General features: G+C 52.9%; 10 protein-coding genes across 10 annotated transcripts; 3 read left to right on the plus strand and 7 right to left on the minus strand.

Moving 5' to 3' along the window:
• Nucleotides 1-47: 47 nt before the first annotated feature.
• Nucleotides 48-1,916, plus strand: J4E83_000298 (uncharacterized protein; the record flags this gene model as incomplete). Its single annotated transcript, XM_049327261.1, has 4 exons — nt 48-134; nt 188-224; nt 278-404; nt 455-1,916. 4 exons carry the CDS (start codon nt 48-50, stop codon nt 1,914-1,916), a joined length of 1,713 nt encoding a protein of 570 aa, XP_049193406.1.
• Nucleotides 1,917-2,118: 202 nt separating this feature from the next.
• Nucleotides 2,119-3,686, minus strand: J4E83_000299 (uncharacterized protein; the record flags this gene model as incomplete). Its single annotated transcript, XM_049327262.1, has 6 exons — nt 2,119-2,671; nt 2,749-3,018; nt 3,084-3,283; nt 3,331-3,429; nt 3,495-3,507; nt 3,556-3,686. The coding sequence occupies 6 exons, from the start codon at nt 3,684-3,686 to the stop codon at nt 2,119-2,121; spliced, it is 1,266 nt and encodes a 421-aa protein (XP_049193407.1).
• An 809-nt stretch (nt 3,687-4,495) lies between these two features.
• On the plus strand, nt 4,496-5,464 carry J4E83_000300 (uncharacterized protein; the record flags this gene model as incomplete). Its single annotated transcript, XM_049327263.1, has 2 exons — nt 4,496-4,609; nt 4,667-5,464. The coding sequence occupies 2 exons, from the start codon at nt 4,496-4,498 to the stop codon at nt 5,462-5,464; spliced, it is 912 nt and encodes a 303-aa protein (XP_049193408.1).
• Nucleotides 5,465-5,607: 143 nt separating this feature from the next.
• J4E83_000301 (uncharacterized protein) lies at nt 5,608-6,907 on the minus strand (the record flags this gene model as incomplete). Its single annotated transcript, XM_049327264.1, has 3 exons — nt 5,608-6,397; nt 6,450-6,737; nt 6,789-6,907. The coding sequence occupies 3 exons, from the start codon at nt 6,905-6,907 to the stop codon at nt 5,608-5,610; spliced, it is 1,197 nt and encodes a 398-aa protein (XP_049193409.1).
• Nucleotides 6,908-8,042: 1,135 nt separating this feature from the next.
• Nucleotides 8,043-10,559, minus strand: J4E83_000302 (uncharacterized protein; the record flags this gene model as incomplete). The annotated part of the gene is made up of 4 exons (XM_049327265.1): nt 8,043-8,787; nt 8,837-9,036; nt 9,084-9,454; nt 9,503-10,559. 4 exons carry the CDS (start codon nt 10,557-10,559, stop codon nt 8,043-8,045), a joined length of 2,373 nt encoding a protein of 790 aa, XP_049193410.1.
• A 551-nt stretch (nt 10,560-11,110) lies between these two features.
• Nucleotides 11,111-13,070, minus strand: J4E83_000303 (uncharacterized protein; the record flags this gene model as incomplete). The annotated part of the gene is made up of 3 exons (XM_049327266.1): nt 11,111-11,911; nt 11,959-12,067; nt 12,121-13,070. 3 exons carry the CDS (start codon nt 13,068-13,070, stop codon nt 11,111-11,113), a joined length of 1,860 nt encoding a protein of 619 aa, XP_049193411.1.
• Nucleotides 13,071-13,504: 434 nt separating this feature from the next.
• J4E83_000304 (uncharacterized protein) lies at nt 13,505-14,109 on the plus strand (the record flags this gene model as incomplete). The annotated part of the gene is made up of 4 exons (XM_049327267.1): nt 13,505-13,660; nt 13,717-13,768; nt 13,832-14,013; nt 14,065-14,109. The coding sequence occupies 4 exons, from the start codon at nt 13,505-13,507 to the stop codon at nt 14,107-14,109; spliced, it is 435 nt and encodes a 144-aa protein (XP_049193412.1).
• A 486-nt stretch (nt 14,110-14,595) lies between these two features.
• J4E83_000305 (uncharacterized protein) lies at nt 14,596-16,267 on the minus strand (the record flags this gene model as incomplete). Its single annotated transcript, XM_049327268.1, has 3 exons — nt 14,596-15,408; nt 15,456-15,994; nt 16,042-16,267. The coding sequence occupies 3 exons, from the start codon at nt 16,265-16,267 to the stop codon at nt 14,596-14,598; spliced, it is 1,578 nt and encodes a 525-aa protein (XP_049193413.1).
• A 177-nt stretch (nt 16,268-16,444) lies between these two features.
• Nucleotides 16,445-18,099, minus strand: J4E83_000306 (uncharacterized protein; the record flags this gene model as incomplete). The annotated part of the gene is made up of 2 exons (XM_049327269.1): nt 16,445-17,678; nt 17,756-18,099. The coding sequence occupies 2 exons, from the start codon at nt 18,097-18,099 to the stop codon at nt 16,445-16,447; spliced, it is 1,578 nt and encodes a 525-aa protein (XP_049193414.1).
• Nucleotides 18,100-18,492: 393 nt separating this feature from the next.
• J4E83_000307 (uncharacterized protein) lies at nt 18,493-19,960 on the minus strand (the record flags this gene model as incomplete). The annotated part of the gene is made up of 5 exons (XM_049327270.1): nt 18,493-19,000; nt 19,049-19,325; nt 19,382-19,682; nt 19,764-19,773; nt 19,821-19,960. 5 exons carry the CDS (start codon nt 19,958-19,960, stop codon nt 18,493-18,495), a joined length of 1,236 nt encoding a protein of 411 aa, XP_049193415.1.
• Nucleotides 19,961-20,161: the final 201 nt, after the last annotated feature.

Raw genomic sequence — 20,161 nt, forward strand, 5'->3', positions numbered from 1 at the left:
TGACTCGAATCCTCTTTCCGTAACCCGAAAACGTCTCCCCGCGCAAGATGAGTGCGCAAGCGGACCCCGCGCAGCGAGTCGCGATAGGCATATCCTTTGGCAACTCGTACAGCTCCATTGCTTTCACCTCAGGTGTAAGTGTTCATGTCTGTCGCTGATGTCTCTGGATGTTTCTGACACATAACAGGAAGGCAAAGCAGAGGTCATCGCCAACGAAGACGGAGGTACGCCGCCTGCTGCACGCCCTGGATTCCCTCGACTGCTAACACTTGAAAAGACCGCCAAATCCCCACCGCCCTGTCCTACGTCGAAGGAGAAGAACTACACGGAGGCCAGGCCAAGACCCAATTCGTCCGCAATGCGAAGAACACAGTCGCCTACTTCCGCGACTTCCTCGGCCAAGAGTAGGCAATCCTATCCTACCTGTCCAACCACGTCGACTGACACCCTGCAGCTACAAATCGATAGACCCCTCCCCATGCCACCAGTCGGCCCATCCCGTACAGCACGAAGACGGCGTTGCGTTCAACATCCGCGATACCGCCGACGAGCAGGAGAACACCGTATCCGTTATCGATGCCACAACACGTCACCTGAAGAGACTACGGAGTTCTGCCTCTGACTACCTTGGAAAGGAGGTCAACGCCGCCGTCATCACCGTACCCACAAACTTCAGTGATGCCCAGAAGGAGGCCCTCAAGAAGGCGTCGACAAACGCTGGCATCGAGGTCCTACAGTTCATCCACGAGCCCACAGCTGCTGTCCTAGCATACGATGCCCGTCCTGGTGCGCAGTTGGCTGACAAGATCATCGTCGTCGCCGATCTGGGAGGCACCCGTTCGGACGTGGCTGTGGTTGCGTCCCGTGGCGGCATCTACACCATCCTGGCCACTCTACACGACTACGATGTCAGTGGCTCCAAGCTCGACCAAGTGCTCATGGAACATTTCGCCAAGGAGTTCCTCAAGAAGCACAAGTCGGCCGGTGACCCTCGGGAAAACGACCGATCGTTGGCCAAGTTGAAGCTTGAGTGCGAAGCTGTCAAGAAGGCGCTTTCCATTGGTACCACCGCCAACTTCTCCGTCGAGAGCTTAGTAGGCGGCACCGACTTCACCGCGACCATCAACCGCACCCGCTACGATCTCCTGGGAAGCAAGTTGTTCTCTGCCTTTACTCGTCTTGTCACTCAAGCTGTGGAGAAGGCCAACTTGGATCCTCTCGACATCTCCGAGATTATCTTGGCTGGCGGTAACTCTCACACTCCCAAGGTCGCTTCTGCGGTACGCTCAGCCTTCCCGGAATCCACCACCGTCCTCGCACCTTCCACGTCCCCATCAGCCATCAACCCCTCGGAATTGTCAGCCCGTGGTGCTGCTATCCAAGCCAGCCTTATCCAGGAGTTTGAGCTTGAGGACATTGAACAAAGCACCCACCCTATGGTTACTGTTACACCCCACCTTTCCACCGCTGTTGGTGTGCTGTGCATCTCGGGCGATGAGTCCTCTGGCGTTTTCCATGCCATCGTCGACGCGGAGACACAACTACCTGTCCGACGCACTGCGACTATTGCAACGCCACGAGAGGGAGGTGACGTGCTCATCAAGCTTGCGGAAGGCTCACGACACATCAAGGTCACAAAGCCAGAGCCCAAGCCCAAGGCTGAAAAAGACGAGGATGATTCGGATGACAGCGACGACGACAGCGAGGAAGAGGAAGAGGAGCTACGGGAGAAGACATGGAAGGTTGGACAAGTGCTGAGCGAAGCTGCAGTCCGTGGTGTCAAGAAGGGAGGAAAGGTCGAGGTCCAGATCAACATCGGTGCCGACCTGAGCATAAATGCCATCATTCGCGAAGTAGGTGGCAAGGGCGGGATTCGTGGTCTTATCCAGGGACGCAAGGTCAACGGCAGCGCCTAGATGCGCTCGATCACTATACTGATGCGCCAGGCGCTGGACCGCAAAATTTTCATTACATGCGATATGAACGACATAGACAGCCTGTGTTTCTACTAGACCAATTTCGGTAGCTTGGATAGGATTATCGGAGGGCTTAGACCCTCGAGTTGATCACAATGAAGAGCACCTGAGCCCTGAATATGCAAAGCGCCAAGCAGTCCAACTAACGATTCTTCAAGAGTCGGAACCAAGGCCTCATTTTCCTCCCAAGTCTTGTGTCTGTGATCCATTGCTCGTATTCCAAACCCCTCGTATCCGTGAAATCCACGTCTTCGTAGTGCCATCTGCGGCCCAACCAACTCTCCTTGTCCTGCTCATATACACTGGACTCGAGTGCGCCCAGCACTTCATCCTCAATTTGCCACTCCGTGCTATGTCCTATGTTTAGATAGCGCAAACGGCCTAGATACCGTTCGTCTATTAAGGTGAAGAGATCAGTCATCGTGAAACTACGTGAGGGATCACCCGTCCGTCCACAAGCGAGGAGAGTCAGTCTGTATAGTGGCTTGGCTTCTTGCCATCGGGCTGGTGAGAAATCTGGTGGCATGTTTCCGAATCGACTGTCGATGTAGTCTAGTGCTATGGTTAGAGAGACGAGGTTTGGTAGCCAGTCTAGTACACTGTTCAATCGGCCTTGTTTGACGGCTGGTAGATCGCGGAGTTCGACGACCGTAAGCGATGCAGATAAGCTGTCAAGTAGGGGTCTGATACCTTGCCTGCGGTCTTTATGTTAGCATCCAATCCTCCAGTGGCAGTCGTACGGTGAACTCGTTGCAATAGAGTCTTGACGTACTGATCTAGACCTGGACTATGGTGAATACTCAGCGAAGAGAAAGTCGGAGGGAAGTTGGCCGGTTGTCGTAGCATATCCCATAGGAATTGACCAGAGACCGATCCAGATAGAGCGAGGTGTTCCAGGTTAGGTGGCCAGCGAATACTGGGACCACCGGGTGTGGCGGAGGGTTCATATCTAGATGAACAGCGAGGCAAGTAAAGCTCGCGTAGATCCCCAAGTTGCCGTATCGTTTGGTTTAAGCTTTGGAAACTGATGCATTCGGATACCCTGGTTTTAGAAGAGCATGTCAGTTTACGATTCGAACAAAGATCGTGTGTCTGGGGTTTACCAACAGGCTCAGGTCGAGAACGCGTAGCCGGGTGCATTTGCTCAGGCTAGCCCAGCAGTTGATTGCAAAGCTAGCTTGAGGTGCTACGAAGACTTCAAGAGATAATCTCGTTCGGCCTAGCAATCTAGCTGTTGTCGATTTGGCGCCTTGATGTACGATGTGGGATAAGTCCAGCGACTTTACTAGACTTGACAATGCTGTGGGCTTGTGATAGGTTAGCATGTATCACCAACTACTCGGAATATCCTTACCTTGATGCGGGCTAGCACAGAAGGACATATCGTTCGTACAAAGAGATCGTACGCACTTCCTGATAGATATGGTGATTCGTATAGTGGTTGAACTGCTATCTATGCATCGAACAGCCAAATTAGTCACAATACGTTTGATGGCCCGTAGCATGGCATTCACATACATCATACCACTGTCTACTGATGTAAGCTCATGTGACCAGGATCCTCAATGCGACACATTACCTATTGACAGCGGAAAAGCGTGCAAGCGCGGTTTGCCTCTCGATCTCGCCCCACGATGCAAAGTACGCCAAGATCTCAAGCAGCAGTTCGTTCGGGAGATAGTTGGCATAACTGGAAGAGGAAGTAGACATGATTAGTGTGGCTGCATGTGAGCATGCGTACATGCATTTGGACTCGTGAAGAGGTCATCACACAAGCGCGTGCGCGCAGAGATGGCGACATGACGCACTAGCGCGACTGGTGTTTTGGGCTATCACCGAGTAACACCGAGACACAGCTCACGCTCAACCCCGCACTCACCAATCAAGACCCTCACACACGCGTTTACGGAAACACCCGCCCCTTAGAGCTGAACTCGGTGCCTAGGATCTGTCGGTCCTACTAAAACCTAAATCCCTATTGACAGGACCCATGGCGGTTAATGTGAAACATGCGACACGCATCACTATATAGTATATACACACGCGATGAGAACAAAGGTTGTGATTCCCCGCATCTATTCACAAGGACCCATTTCACATTCCTTACTCTGTCTCTCTTTGCATTTCACAGTTTCATAGATCTTTGATACAAAATATAATCCCTACGATACAACGCCCTCCCTTCTTCTTACAACCACACAAGTCTTGGTCCCTCTGTATTACTACACAACTCCATACCTTCATTATCAGCAGCAATGAACACTTTACTCATCGCGTTAGCGACTATAGGACAAGTAGCCGCGGGTCGGCTCCTCGTCGCATCATATGGAAATGACACTTCTCCTGGCGCTATCCAGACTCTCGAACTACCACCTAGCACAAACGAAAACACTAGCCAAACGATGAAGGTTACTCATGAGAGCTATGAGTGTGGGAAGTTACCCACATGGCTCGATGCTTCCCTTGGTCGTGAAAGGATAGTGTGTCTAGACGAAGTAGAAATTGGTGCCAACCTTACAATGTTGAGCGTTGGTGCTGATGGCAGCCTCAGCAAGATTTCGAGCAGCCCGGTTTTGGGAGGAGCGGTGTCTTCGATATCCTACAACAACGGAACGGCGCTTGCCCTTGCCCATGTACGTACAACCCTCTCTTTCTAATCCTTGATGAACATGTACTAACAATCCAAATAGTATGGCCCCCAGGCAGCAATCTCACTCTTCACCATCGACGGAAGCAACAAGTTCTCATCCCTACAGAACTTCACCTTCGAGAAGCCTGAACAGATCCACCAGGCTGTCCTCGACCCCACAGGCCAATTCATGATCTTCCCTAGTCTCGGTGCCAATCTAGTCCACGTATATTGTATCGATCCCGCAAGCCACCAGCTCACCGAACACGAGCCACTCAAATCAAAGCCGGAATACGGTCCTCGGCATGCAGTTTTCTGGACAAGCCCCGATTCTAAGACCACATACCTCTTTGTCGTCCACGAGAAAAGCAACAAGATCATCAGCTACAAAGTAGACTACCCTGAGTGCGGCGGCCTGGAATTCACCGAGGTCGACGAGGTCAGCACATATGGCAACACTACGCTCCCGCCAGTGTCATATGCCTCGGAGATGATATTGTCACCCGACAACAAGTTCCTCGTTGCGGCGAATCGTAACGGCACGGTGTTCAAAGTAGACAATCCCGACCCAAAGAACAGCACCCAGGTTCCAAGTGACTCACTTGCAACATTCAAGCCGACAGCGGACGGAAGGTTGTCGTTTGTCCAACTCGCCAAATCAGGCGGATACTACCCTCGCCACTTCAACATGAATAAGGACGGATCCATGATTGCGATTGCGAACCAATTTAGCAAGAACGTTGCTGTCTATAGCCGAAATCTAGAAACGGGAAGGATCGAAGACAGCAAACCGGTGGCTACGGCTGAGGTCCTTGGGTCCGGCGGTTTGATGTTTGTGCAGTGGTTGGAGCAGCAGTAGGTTGGGTGTGAAAGTCTATTAACAGACGACTCATGCGCACGGTTCTGATGATGTATCCCAGAAGGTTGGAATGAAGTCTTGTTATGAGACACTCCAAGAGCATCATCATATCTGCAATGACAATACATGTACATAATTCAATATCACGGAGCATCTGCTGAAGATGCCCACTTTTCCTGCGCGACAGCCCACGCTACAGCGTCCCAAACATCGCTCACGATCTTGCGCGGCTCAGGCGACGGTGTTGTACCCTTCTTGTAGACACCTGTTTCCACTAACACACTAGCCCAATCTGTACCATGCGGACTCTGGTAGTTGTTACCGCCAGCAATGTCACTGGCGGGATTGTCACCGACCATGTACACGCGCTTCAGATGGCCCAGCGGACTACCATAGTTTTGCATCAAATGATGCCGATGCGCTATCAGACGCTTCTCAGCGAACTCGTACGTAGGTCGGTGTGGTTTGCCCATTACGACTTTCTGCAGCTTAACACCTTGTGTCTGTCCGCCAGTTATCGCAGCCCAGATACCCTCGAAAGCTTCGCGAAAGCCGCCCTGACCGAGACGTGGTAGGTGATATTTTGCCGCCCATAGCAGGTCTGGGTTTGAGAAGTATAGTGGGGGCTGTCCATCTTGTTGGTAGCCACGGTTCTCCAGAGCTGGATTGCCGTTCTTCTGTGACAAAGTTCCAACGATGCCATGCTCTGATAACAAGACATCCTTGATGATCTGCGCGTCCAACCCCCAGTCTCGAGGATCGTTGTATACAAAGACTGCATCGATACGGAGCGATCTAGATGGCGAATCAACGTCGATAGGGACGGGTAGCGGTCGAGTAAAGGTCTTGTAGTAGGACAGTAGTTGCTGCGAGAATGGCCATACATCCGGGTGAGCAACCATGATGTCGCCAGGTATAACTACATTCTTGAAACTATGCAACCTGTTAGAATGTTGCAGCCCCATGTAATGTCGTTCCGTCATACCCGTATGCCTCAGCGACCTTCCTGCATTTATCCTCCACACCACCCACCACCATGACCGTCTTGTCCTTGAGGTCGTCCATGTCGGCGAAGGGGGTATGGCTTTGAACGAACATGGATGTATCGATAGACACGTCCAGTTTACTGCTCAACTCGGCCACGCGGTCGGATTCATGTTTGCCGCCGCCATTGGTAAGAAGTATGAAGGGAATGCCCTGTGATTGCAGGTAAGAGAGGGCCTTTTGAGCTCGCGGCAGCGGATCTGAACTTCTTAAGAGCACTCCATCGATACTGACAGCCGTCAGCTGCTGTGTTGAGAAGCTGATGGTGTCCAGGCCTTACTCAAAAGCGAAAGCAAACTCCGGGGCACGGACCGAGGGAGCAGCGGCCGTCTGGAATGCGCGGCGTAAAGGCAGGCCGTAGCTGCAGCGAGCAAGTAGCCTCATCGCGTACATCGTCATTGGTGGACTGCGGATTGCTCGTGATAATGTGATGTCTTGGAAGGTAACCCTGCAGCAGCATGCCCGTCGGGAAATTATTAGTCATCGTCGCGTTACCCACCGTTGCGTCACAACAATCTCATTACCATCTTGATACTACACATGAGCCCTGAGCTTCGCATATATTCTATAATTTGGACACCAAGTACCAAATAGTTGGTTCGGAACTCAGTGGCAGCTTGTCCGATTATCATAGCCGACTCCTCTGCGCGCAGGCACGCTGACGTCTACGGAATGGCAGCGTATACAACTCGGAGCAAACCGTCACTCTACCATTCGCTCGATCGACAATGTTACCGCCAGTCTTCTCGATTCGGAAGCCATGCATATGTAAGGATTTCGCTTGCCGTCCGGAAGCACCGGAGACATATGACCTTGAGTGCTCGTACACCGGTACCTTTGCATAGCTCATTGAGTCTCTAAATCACGTTTATTATCCACCTCATCACGCTGCTTCTCTTTGAAGACTTTAGATACCCATTATCTCCTTGACCGAGAGAACATTTGTGACGGTATGCCTGTGTTCGCTCATTCATGGCAACATAACACGTACGCCAGGTTGAGTTTTTGTAGGATGGTTTCTTACTTTGAACTTTGGATTGAGGGCAGTGATCGTTCAGAGAGAGCTTGACGATGTGTACATACTCGCTCGCCTTGTACATCTTCTGTGAGCGCTGGTGACTAATGAGTGACTCAATGTGTCAGCAAAGTTTGTACCGCCGTGCTCGGTTTAGCACGGTATGATATAGTCTCACCGAAATGGCGATGGAGAGGCGTTTGTGTATCACAGATATGGACACCTCTCCACTGATTTGAATATTACCAACAGGAGGAGCTTTGCAACACGACCACTGGGTAGCGGCGAAAACGTGAACAAAGCATTGACACATCACGCCGCAATAGTTACTATTCGCATGGAACCATCATTCTATTGTTCACGTTAAAAACCGGAGAGGACTACCTGTACATACACATCTGAAGTCACTGGGAAACAGCCCAGCAAGCCTGTTCAAGTCAGATAGCCCTTCGCGAAAATCTGCCGCATGATGTGGGTTGAAACAAAGCTACGATACAACGGAGTTTAATGACACGTTCATCACCTTCCTCGTAGGCTCCGTACTGAAGGTTTGTGTGAAACACGGTCTTTCACTGCAGTCGTAGCGCCCTTTGCAAGAGGCTCTCGTGAGACAGGGCTGGTGTAAGGCGATTTCTTAGAAGCGCTGCGTAAAGATGCAGGGGTTATGTTTGGTGAAGCATTATCCTCTGAATCCAGTACCTCAGTGCTCGTTTCTCGATTTGGCGTGCTCGGTCGTTGGGAGCGAAGTGCCTTTCTGCTTGACAGTGGTCGAGTAGGCTTCTTGACCTTCTTCAGTGCACCAGGCCTAGTAACCTTCCTTTGAAAGCTGACGGTTGTGTGTCGGGTAGATTTGACGGTAAATGGCTTTGCCGTCCGGAGATTAGCTGCTCTCGTACGTTTATCAAGAGTTCCGGAACTTGATCGCTTTAGAGCGCGGTTTTCGCGGGATGCATTCTGGCGCGACAGCGCATCTGCTTCCCTCTCGACTCGCTCACGAGCAGACTCCAATCGAGCGACAGCATTTTTCGCCTTGGCGCTAGCTGAGTTGCCTGCAAGCATCCTGCGCTTCTTGGGGGAGCTTTGGGTGCTTTCAGAACCAGGCCTTCGAGCACCGAGCAAATCCTGCAGCTTGCGTTTCGTGCCTGTGATGAGCACTGAAGCTATTGACTTCTCTTCAATGGGTTTCTTTGGCTTGGGACCGAGGACCCCACGGCATGATTCAGTGCCACAGCGGCATTCCTGAATGTTCTTTTGGGAAAACGGACTAACGAAGTCAGAACGGTTCAACATATATGTTATGGGACATGACTTACTCAAAATTGTAATCGTAAGTCAGCTCATCGCCAGTCATGATGCCGCGGGGACCGGCGAACAGCGCCATCCGAGGCTCTCCACCCACAGTCCACTTGATCATCTCGCAGTTGGGTTCACACGAGTGATTAACGAATCGAGCAATAGTCCCACGAGTCGCATCAATGATCATTTTGTTGTCGAAGCTCATGAGATAATAGCACTGCAGAGGATTAGCAGAAATCTGTATGCAAGACCTTGACAACGTACCTTGTCTTTCTTGTAGACCTGTTTCATGCGTCGCTCGCATTCAGACTGGGTAATGATCTCTCCAGCATATTCTACGATGATCTGGTGTGGCTCGAACGTTCGCATAGCACGAACACCGAACCCTCGGTCTTTTGTATCGAGAACTTCCACACCATAGTCATAACGGTTGCCTTTTGCACGCTTCTTGAGCTCTGCGAATGGCCGATTGTTACATAGTTCCGGAGGCAGGGGACAGTTGGTATTGTCACATTCATACGCCATGATCCGATTGTGACAGGACTCTCCACAGCCATCTTCTTCATCGCAATAGCATTGGGAGGAGTCTTGCTTGTCGCGTTTCCACAGCGCAGATGCGTCGCCAATGAACCTGTCTGCAAGTCGTTAGCATTGTTGACTGAGTGGGATCATAGTGAGGTTACTTTTGTTGAGTTTGACCCAGCCGTCGACCTTAACCTTTCTGGGTAGAGGGCTGTAAGTATCGAATGGCAACTTGAAATCGCGGAATACATGTTTTGGGTCCTCGTTCAATAGACGTTCGCAGGCAAAAATCGGGAGGGGCAAGATTGTGGCCTGCCATGGTTTCTTGGCCCTCTTCTTCGCGCGGTTCTGGCTTTCTGAGAGACGAGGATCAAAGTCGCGATCCTGGCCAACATACAAACCTTGCTTAAGCCAGACTTTCGACTTGGGCTGCGAGAAGATCTTTCCTTCCTGGTCTTGGCTATCTGCGTCTCCATCCTCAAGGGCATCGCGAGACCGCTTGAGAGAAGCCGCGGGGGAAGCTGATTGGCCGGATTTGAAGGATGGCTCTGAAGTACTGCGCCGTAAAGTGCTTTTAACGAAAGCCTTTCCCCCTGAGTACATGCTTGCGACGGTGTCGCCGACACCGCTTTTGCGGAGGACCTCCTTGCGAAGGTCCGTCACGCGAGAGGAGGTGCGACGTCGTGCTGCCTGGGCGGCTTCGGCAGCCAGCTGATCCTCGACCTGATCGCTGGCATCAGTCATGTCAGACTTCCGCTTCAGCATCTTCTTTCGCATAGGTGTGGCTTTCTCCTTCCTCGCGAGCTCCTCGAGAGAGCCGTGCACGACATTCTTGTGGTGCTTCTCAAGGTATTTGGTCGGCGTATGAATCGCAGTTCCGGCGAGAATCTGCACGTTGTACGTGGTGACGGACTTGCGCGAGCTCCTAGCAGGGCGGCGGGCCTCGTTGTTGACGGCGTCGGGCGTGGTGGTTTGCGCGGACGCTGAGGTCTCGCCGAGCATTTGGAGGCCCGGAGCCTCCTCGTACACTTCGACAGCTTGTTCGGTCTTCGTCATCTCGGACATGACGCTGGCTTCGTCGCCGAGGCTGGTAGGTGGCGTCGAGATGGAAGGCGACGCGCTGGACGTGGCGCGAGCATCGCCCTGCTTGTCAGTTCGCACCGTGATGTTCGAGAGCGTAGAGGATGTTGAAGTTGGGGATAGATCGCGCTCGGCCATGACAGCGGACGGGCAAGGCAGGAGCACGCGTCGTGGTCGTGGTCTTGAGGGGTGAGGCACTGACGCGCGAAGGAGGTGGACGCTTTGGGCGGGTCAACGGCGCTCACGAAGCAACACTGCCAAAGTCTGCGCGCGATAGGCAAAGAGCACGCGAAGAAACGTGTACAACTGTCGGTCCGGTTTAGGAGAGTGTGTGGGCATGCATTGGGAGGCGCATCGAGCCAGAGTTGGGAGATAGATGGACGGATGGACGATTTGGGGAGGTAAACACATGCAGCTAGTCAGTCAGCCGATTAGGCCGTCGTGCCCTGTATATCCAATGTTACCAGCACCACCACTCCTCGCATTCCGTCTTATTACCGGCACGTACGGGCCGGGTCTTCGAAACCGGGCCCGCTGCAATGTTATCATGGAATGTACACATAATCAAGGAAGTCACTCATCAGTGCATGCAAACGATCATATGGTGCCGTGCCTGCACTCGTGTATTGTGAAGAAGCTATTACTTAAGATGGGCTAACCACATGATCACGCTGATCAGAAACAGCGTCTCATGCCACAGTCGCGTCTGCAGCGTCACGTCCTGACCTACTGGCTGGGCCCTGGAATGCCCCAGACCCACTAACATCCTGCATCTCCACCCCGCCGCCCTGTTGCTCTGGCACTAGAGGCGCAGTCCGTTTGTCTTTGCGCGAGCCAAATCTTTGGTCGCCCTCCTCGTACTTTCTCTTGAAATGGAGATAGGTCGGTGGGCGTGGTCGCTGTAATACAGCAACCCAGTTTTTCAACGCGGAGCCCTGCGTGAAGGGCCTATGCCGATCCTTTTTGAGGAACTTGTGTGAGTTCAAATATTCACGTGTCGTTTCGCCCCTACCAACCAGGAACAGATGGTATATGCCAAGACTGAAGGGATATGACCACCCGAGGAGTCCGTATATACACATGGCAAAGGGTACACGCCATCGATCGATGGCCTCGCCAAAGGATGCTCCAGTTTGCGCCCGCCAGACTAGTATGTGTGCCAGACTAGCGCCCAGGAGGAAAAGACCTAGCAACGTGGTGGCGCACACGAAGACAAAGAAGTAACGGTAGTTGCGGCGTCCCACGCAATTGTTGAGCCAGACGCAATGGTGATCTTGCGTCTCGATGCAATTGTCACATACACGGCAATGGTGAGCACGTGGAGGTCGCCAGATGTTGCAACTCTTGCAATATTTCGTCGGCACCTCCATAGCTGCATTCGTACCGGTTGCGGAGACCACCATGGTCCACTCAGTGGTGGGCGGACCGAGACTGAGCGGATCGTCATTAGGATTAGGAGGGGGGAATGGATGTAGATTTCGCGGAAGTATCTATACGGCGTTAGTAGTGCTCATGACAAAGGAGGTGCATGACATACGCCCGGATCTGAAGCTGAAGCATGAAGGAAAGAGGAGATGGAGACGAGAAGCAAATATGCAAAGAGGATGGGTATCGATGGAGAAACGTTGGTCCATAGCCAAGGGGCCCTATAGTAATAGTTAGCGTGAGGAACAATAGCAGTGGAGGGGAGTCCACGAACGAGAAGCCGAAAAAAAGGCCAGCAGGTAAGATGATGAGGATTGCCGTGGCGACGTTGACTGGACGGTCGCGGGTATTTTGTAATCTACCGCCCCAGCAAAACGCGGTATTGCCAGAGAAGTACTGGTAGTTCCTGCCGAGCTCCCGCTTGACTGCCTCCTTAGTAGCTTCTTTGCGGGCTATTCTGGGTGACGACTCGGCAGAGGTGAGTTTCTCATGTCCTTGATGGGGTCGTATTTGGGCTGAGCGTCCGTCGCGACTGGACAACATGAAGCTGGAACCGAAAGAGCGGGGCGATTTGCTGGGCGTTGGGAGCTTGCCGGAATCGTGGCCATGAACATTAGAGAGATCCAGGTGCTGAGGCCTGGGTCGCTGCAGGGGAGTGATGCTCTCGCCTCGACTGCGCACTGTTTCTGCGCCCGTGGGCGTGGTGTTGGCTGTGGTGCGGTCGGGCATGTCTCTATCGGTGATGTCGGTGCCGCGCGACGGCGGAGGCTGCGGGTCCAGCTCGTGATGGAGGCCCAGGGTTGGGGCGCCGTGCCGAATTGTTTGCGTAGAGCCTGTACTCTGGCGGTACGGATTGCTGCCCGTTTCGTGTGTAGCGTCGGAATAGAGCGAGCCGTGGCCGAGGAGGGAATTGGGGCGCTGGTTGCGTTGTTGTTGAAGACGCTGCGAGCTCATGGGGCGAAAGAAGCCGTGGGCTGCCAGCGGAACATGGGTTCTACTGGCAGACGTGGTTGGGCGGCTGTGTCCTAGACTGCCGGCGACGCTCATGCCGCCGCCTCGTCGTGCAGGGCTGGCCTGGGACCATCTGTTCTGGCTGCCCGAATTGGCAGTCGCAATCGACGACGGTCGCGAGGGTGGCAGGCCGGGCTCGCCTGCTGGGCCCGTCATGCCCAACACGCGACTGCCAGTCGAGCTGCGCTTCTGTTCGGACGGCGTCATGGCCATGGTGATGTGGTTGCGGGCGCGATTACACTCTCGGCACGCAGCATGACATCAAAGAGCTGAGGGTGTGGCTGGAGGGAAGTCACGGCTTGTGCAGCGCGTGGTCGCGACGAATACGGGGAGCGCGGATGGGCGAGGATGGCGACCGGCAGGGGAAGGAGCGACTGGAAGTGAGTGAATGGAAGGGCTGCGGCGCCGAAAGGCTAATGGAACGATGGACAAGACGTGTGATTGCGCTGAAAGGGGCGCATAAAGTTGATGCTCGACCCTTCGACGTTGCCCGGCGCACTGCAAGGTCCGCCTGACTGTTTCCGGCATGGCCGTCGCTGTGACGCAGCCGCCAAGCTTGGCGTCCGCGAGATTCAACATCGAACCACTGCTCCGCGCTGCACGCATCCCATAGCTCGCATCCCGTCCACGCCACTCACCCCCCCATCATGTCCTCCATCATTGCCCGCTCCGCCTTCCGCGCCGCCCCGCGTGTCCGTCCTACGCCTGCTCTTCGACGATGGGCCAGCGCCGCCGCTGAGGGCGAGAGACAGGCCGGCAAGGACGCCCTCAAGACCGGAGCGAAGCGCGACCCTGAGCTCTATGTAGGATGCGACACGTCAATTGGACAATACAGGGCGCATAGCTGATTCGTCTACAGGTTCTGTTCGCTATCATGAGCGGTGTTTTCGGTCTGGCAGGATGGCACTTCTGTATGTTCCCGGATACATCGATTCTGCCTCGTGCGCCCGTCTTCACGTGCTGACAATTGCAAGCCCGCTCTCCTACCAGTGCTTCTTCGGAACGAGCTGTCGCCAAGGCCGCAGGCAGTGAGCCTTGGAAGCAGGATGGTGGTGTAGGCCCATACCAGTACCACCCCGGAGGTGACACCAGCGTCAAGAAGGATGCGCCTTCTGCGCTTAACGTGGTCGTCATTCCCAACGTCACCCTCCCCAAGGTAAGCTGACGCCCTTGATTACCAGCAATCAGACTGTATTGACGAGCGTAGGAACTCCATGACACATACAACAAGTGGGGCAAGGACGGCTACTAGACACGCAAACTGACATCAACTACCCAATTTCCAAATCAAAACCTCATGGCAGCAGAGTGCGAGATTTTTCCTTCAGTTATGCGTCTGTACATAAGACCTATTGCGCAAATCAAACAAGTTCTCTACAATGTGCTCACACAGATTGGTGCCGCACAGTTCTGGTCTGCCTAACAACGCGACAGCAAAATCAATGCGGACTTGAATGATAAGAAACCCCTCAAGCACCACGGTGATTTCCGGTAGACTTTTTGTATATATACACGTCCGACTCAAGTAATGCTAGGGAAACCGCTATTCATCCGACTGGAAGGATCAACGTCGTGTCCGTCCTAGGTCGAGGTACACATGCTTTTGTTCTTCTAGACTCTCTCCAAATTTGGTCCTTGCGAATGGCACTGTGAACCCCGGGTAGGGGAGCTTGTAGAATGTAGTCTATGGGTATCTATAAGTGCACTGTCAGTCTGGAAGTCCGCCCGCCAACTGCAATCAAGCTGCGCTTGGTAGTCGCTTCCGAATCTCGGCAATCATATCAGTCCTGTTCACCAGTACACCGTCTTTCTCGGGGTCGGTGTCGTCTTTGATTCCCAGGACCTTAATCTTGACCTTGCCGTCTTTGAGCTCATCCTCACCAAGGATGACGAGGAGCGGGACACCGGCCACCTCAGCTTGTTTGAATTGCTGAGGGAGTTTCGGCTTCAGTTTGTACGAGAACTCAGCCTTGATGCCTGCAGCCCATAGCTCTTGAGCGACTTGCATACGTTCTGTCAACAGGCCGGTGAAGCCTTTACCACCAAAGGCTGCGACGAAGGCATCGACATCTTTGGCACGCTGTGTCGACTGGCCGCGGGCTTTCATGATGCTAATGATTCGATCGATGCCGAAAGATATGCCAACGCAGGGAATAGGCTTGCCACTGAACATGCCCACGAGCCCGTCGTAACGACCACCGGCAGCGACACTTCCTACGCCGATTTCTTGCTGCTGACCTTTTACGCGCGGTGCTGAGCCTTCTGTAACTACCTCGTAGATGAGCCCAGTGTAGTAGTCTAGACCTCTGGCGAGTGAGAGATCGAAAGAGATCCTCTTGCGGGCACCAAAAGCATCGAGGTATGAGAAGAGCTGTTCCATCTCCCGAACACCCTGGCTGACATCTTCCGATTGAGAAAGGGTCTCGTTTGTCTTGAGATAGTCGATGATGTCGTCGCCGCCTTTGCGCTGCACCCATTCACCAATCTTATCCGCGATGTCTGCTGGCAGTCCCTTGGTCTCCATTTCTTGCTTGACCTCTGACCATGGTAGCTGCAGCATGTTAGTAATTGGCAGAGACATGGAGATGTTCAGCTCACCTTGTCTAGTTTGTCCACAGCAGAGCTGATCGGCCTTATCAGTTCTGCCTTGACGCCAGCAGCCTTGAACATGCCGTCCAGAATCTTCCTGTGATTTATCTTGATCGTGTACGAATCCCACTTGAGCGCATCGAAGACGTCGGTCGCAATCTTGAGTACCTCGGCATCTGGAATCATGGCGTCGTAGGAACCCGCGATATCGAAGTCGCATTGGTAAAACTCTCGCATGCGACCCTTGGTCATGGCTGGTTGGTCGCGGCGGTACACCTTAGCGATTTGGTATCTCTTGAAACTCTGGACGCTAGGGTTCATGGCGAGCCATCGTGCAAGTGGAACGGTGAGATCGTAGCGCAGTGAGCAGAGCTCGCCGCCTTGATCCTGCAGATCGTATATCAACTTTGAGTCTTCTCCATATTTACCGCTGAGGATCTCTTTGAGTTCGAAGACGGGCGTGTCGAGTGTCGTAGCGCCGTGGCGCTTGAAAACTTCCGTTACCGTTTGGAACAGGTTGTCGCGAAGTGCGGCATCCTCGCCAGTCCCTGACATAGTTAGCGAGTCGTTTGGGCGCAATGTGGGCAAAATGTACAGTCGCGTGTGCCCTTTGGCACCTTCAGGTTGAACGATTTGTTCTTGTCTTCTTTGCCCATGTCGTCGTCGAAGCCCAAGGGCGAAGTTTGCGTAGAGAAGCGGCGGCGGGGTGCAAGAATGTAGGTTCGGATAGATGTTCGGCTGACTTTACGGTATGCGAAGGTATATCGGAGGGCGTCCTGGAAGAGCGCGGGGCAGACAAAGTGGGGTGAAATGCGCTGCATGGACCTGGAAAGTGACTCAATCGCCCAAGAGCAAGCGCGCGTGTGCAAAGAATCGTTCTACTCCGCGACTTGGCCCGTGCATCTTCACACCGACGTCACTGCGGTAGCCAAAATATAGTCACAGGATTACAACGAATAAATTGATGCATGGGTTTCTAGTCATCGCGCTGTGTGCAACTACCAGAGCAGTCGAAATTTCAGCAGATCTCTTTGTCCATAGCACTCGGCTACAACTGTCAGAATCATGTCGATGGCTGCCTTGGTGTTCCAGTCACTCTCGGACAATGGGGTAATGGACTGCGGTTTGGCCTGCGTCGGCTCGGAAACTGGCGCCAATTTGGTGGCACTCGCAGTTTGCTGCAGCTCTCCTCGGCGTATTTCTTGTCGCTGCCTCTCAGCCTCGACCCTTGAAAGGTGATGATGGACTTGCATTGGGGGCGTATGAGGCAGAGGCACTTGTGAATGTACCAAGCGGTCTCCGAGTTGCGCAAGAAGACGCGCTCGAGCTTCCTCAAGACCTCCATCTTCCGGAATGCTTTCTGATTCAACTTCATCCTCAGACATGATCATCTCTGCGTCAGAATCATCCGTCTCTTCAATGACTGTGTTTTGGCTGAGTACGGCATTGTCATTTCTGAAGGACGTCGTGTCTAATCCGTTGTCTTTCTCATCCGAAACATCGCGCAGAGTTTGTGTGACTTTCGGCGTGAGATGTCTCGTGTCGTGAGCTCCATGTGTCTGTTCTCTGGGATCGGTCTCTAGGACCTCGGGACTAGTGCACTCGCCTTCTTGTGCATCACACGTCAATGTTCTGTTGTCTGCGTAGAGTCGGCCCACTAGCCGGCCTGCGCTGAGCCCCAAGTCTCGAATTCTGCTCACACGCTCATGATCCAAAGTACCGAAATCTCCAACTAGGGCCAACAAGGTCCATATCCAGCTGCTCTTCTCCCGGGATATCTTAGCTGATCGACCCAATGCTAACGTGCAGCCTTGTAGAGCCATATACAGCGTCGACTCGTCAATGTGCATGATTTCTTGGAGAATCGGTAAGTCCTTCTCTATGGTTTCCGACCATTTCTGCTTTCCAAACTTCTCTACTTTTGCGCGGCTCGCTGCTGTGTCTGGTAGTCGTCCATACCTCCGCATTTCGGCGAGTTTCTTGCGAAGGTTTCGAAAGCGCTGGAGGAGAGCATTGGTGCAAGCTTCCTGTGGATCAAGGGCGAACGAGTCTGTTTCCCACTTGGTAGCGTTGTACTCCCAATCCACGGCAATCCAGGTTCCTTCCCTGTATATGACGCGTTGAGTATCCATCGGGCTTCTGTATTGCGATTCGTCATGGTCTGAGTCGAGTTTGCCAGCGTTGACATTGTTTGGGGCTACGAGTAGAGTGGGAATCGCCGATGCTTCAGACCTAGGCCTCATGTATAAGCGATGCACTTGATAATGCTCTCATGTGAGGGGAGTGCAAAAGATGAAGTAAGCACTCACCGGACACCGTGAAGGTAGGCCAACGCTTCGCTTGTGGTCTCGTCGGATGACTGCTCTTCACCGTCGAGTCCTGGTAGCACCGTCCGTGTCCCATACTCTTGGTACGAATCTACAGCGCGCGGCCGGTTTTTTGGGTGCGCTGTGATGCGCGCGATCCTCGCGCGCTTAACACCAACGGCCTCTTCTTGCGCGCACTTTCTTTTGCTGCCGTATGCAGTCGGGGACGCTGTCGAGGAGGATATGGAGGGCGGCTGCGTCGACATAAGGTAACCATCGGGCCGCTGTAGTTTGTTGTAGCTCTCACCGTCTTTAGTAACAGCCAAATTTACCCCCACGGTTGACATGTTTGCGTTGGAGGTTGTAGAGTCCTGGCTCCGGTTGATGAGTGATTGCGGAGACGCGCTCGGGGGTGACCTACATCGGTCTAGCGTGGCTCACGCTGGCACCACACATATATGCGGGCCGGCACAATCAATCTCAGGAACCTTGAAATGCGGAAGGTACATATTTGAGTATCTGAAGTTGAGGTTGATAATGTGTGGTGTATTTCACTGCACTATAGTTACGTGATGTCGTGCTCCTCGTAAAGCTACTCAGCCAACAGCTCTAACATCTATATATGATGATGAGTTCCTGCGGGCGTACGCAAAGATCCCCAAACAAAGGAATTTATAGTGGGATTAATCCCATCAACCCTTTCCATCTCCCCTTGTGGTTGAGACCCAGTAGCCTGATCGTCATTGTCCCTTCCGTTCGATGTTTTCTTCTACTGGCTGGTAGGGGTACTTGATCGTGAGACACCAGATGTCTAAATAATCGCAGATCGTCCAAATAACATCCACGATGAAGCTTCCATGCACACCGACAGCAAGACCTAGACACATGAACACAAAGGCAACCTGATAAACATCGTTGCCCAAGGCACTTGGCCAGCCGACACCAATGTGCTCCTGTAGCCATGGCCCGAGCGAATCGATCACTCCGTAGATGAGAGGGTACATCAGTACGTTGCCTCGAGGAAATCGGGATTTCGTAAGGTGAGAGATGATCATGCGACCCACCGAGTACGCGTTGATGAGACCAGCGTAGAAGATGAACGGAACCAGATGGTGATGCAAGATCATAGGTTGCAGGTACAAGTACGCCGTGATGAGGACCCAAGCCGCCCCGAAGGTAAGAAGACCCAGGAGAGCGACTCGCGCCTTTTGACCACGGGCACGACGCGCCTTCATTACATTTTGCGCGCTGTGTCATTGTCAGCCTACTGTCTCGTACAATGGCATGTGTTCATACCTCGAAACAGTGTTAAACACGAGCACAACTCCTCCATAGACCATATACCATTCGTTCCATGCCAAATTGTACAGCACTTCTGGAATGAATCCATGCTCTTTCACTCCGAGACTTTGGATCATGGAGCGTTGCCAGAAGCTACCTCCACCAAGGTAGGCCGTTGAGGCATACACTATGCACAAGGTTATGATACCCTCGACTGGCCCAGAGATAACACCAAGAGTCAGTGTATGGGTATGATACTCATCCCAGGTCTGCACGTAGAATGTCAGAGATGCTGCAGTAGTTAGCAAGATAAGATGCAAAGCAAGTAATGTCAAGGTGCTGGCTTACATGCAAAGAGCGTGAGGACTGTCTTCCAGCCTTGGCCAAGATTCATTGTCGCAGAGAACAACAATACTTCCAGTGTCGTATTGATCGCATCGACTCCATGATCGAACAGCTCGCCTAGAGGACCGCTCTGGCGAGTCCTGCGGGCCTGACTCCCATCCACAGCATCAAATGTTTGGTAGAGGAACAGTCCGATGGCCCAGCTGGCGTACACCCAAGGCGGACAATCTTGATCAAGGGTCGGTGTATACCAGAGTAAGGTGAGGAAGTTGACTATGATGAACCCGAACCCAGAGAGTGTTATCTACAGCATCATGTAAGCAAGGACGAAGCTCTTGCGGCGGGGTTCGACATATAAAATCTTTTTTTTTTATGCCAAACTTACAAGGTTGGGTCTAAGAAATGTTAGTATTGCTTTGTATGAGATTTTGGAAATACTCACGCCATCCACATAGGAAAGCATTTGATGACCACATGAGAGTAGAAAGGCTTGAGGACATATTGTGAAAGCAAGCTGTGATCCACGCCAGAGTACTTGTACTCCCTGAGCTTTGGTAGCTTATCCTGTCGTATGTACACCATGGTGTGTTATTCGCTTAGTACCAGCAACTGTTGGCGAGTTGTTGTGGGGTTCTGGCAGCGAAAGTGATTTCGGCGGCACTTGTTGCTATGTGGTGGTGCGCCAAGCGCAAAATCTTATGACGTAGCGACCCGTCCGCCCGCCGGTTTTGGCAACATCTTAGCGTCGAAACGGTATGTCAGGTACGATCGCTACCTCGGCGT

This window comes from Alternaria metachromatica, assembly GCF_023757995.1.
Source record: "Alternaria metachromatica strain BMP 0045 chromosome Unknown scaffold_1, whole genome shotgun sequence".
NCBI lineage: Eukaryota > Fungi > Ascomycota > Dothideomycetes > Pleosporales > Pleosporaceae > Alternaria > Alternaria metachromatica.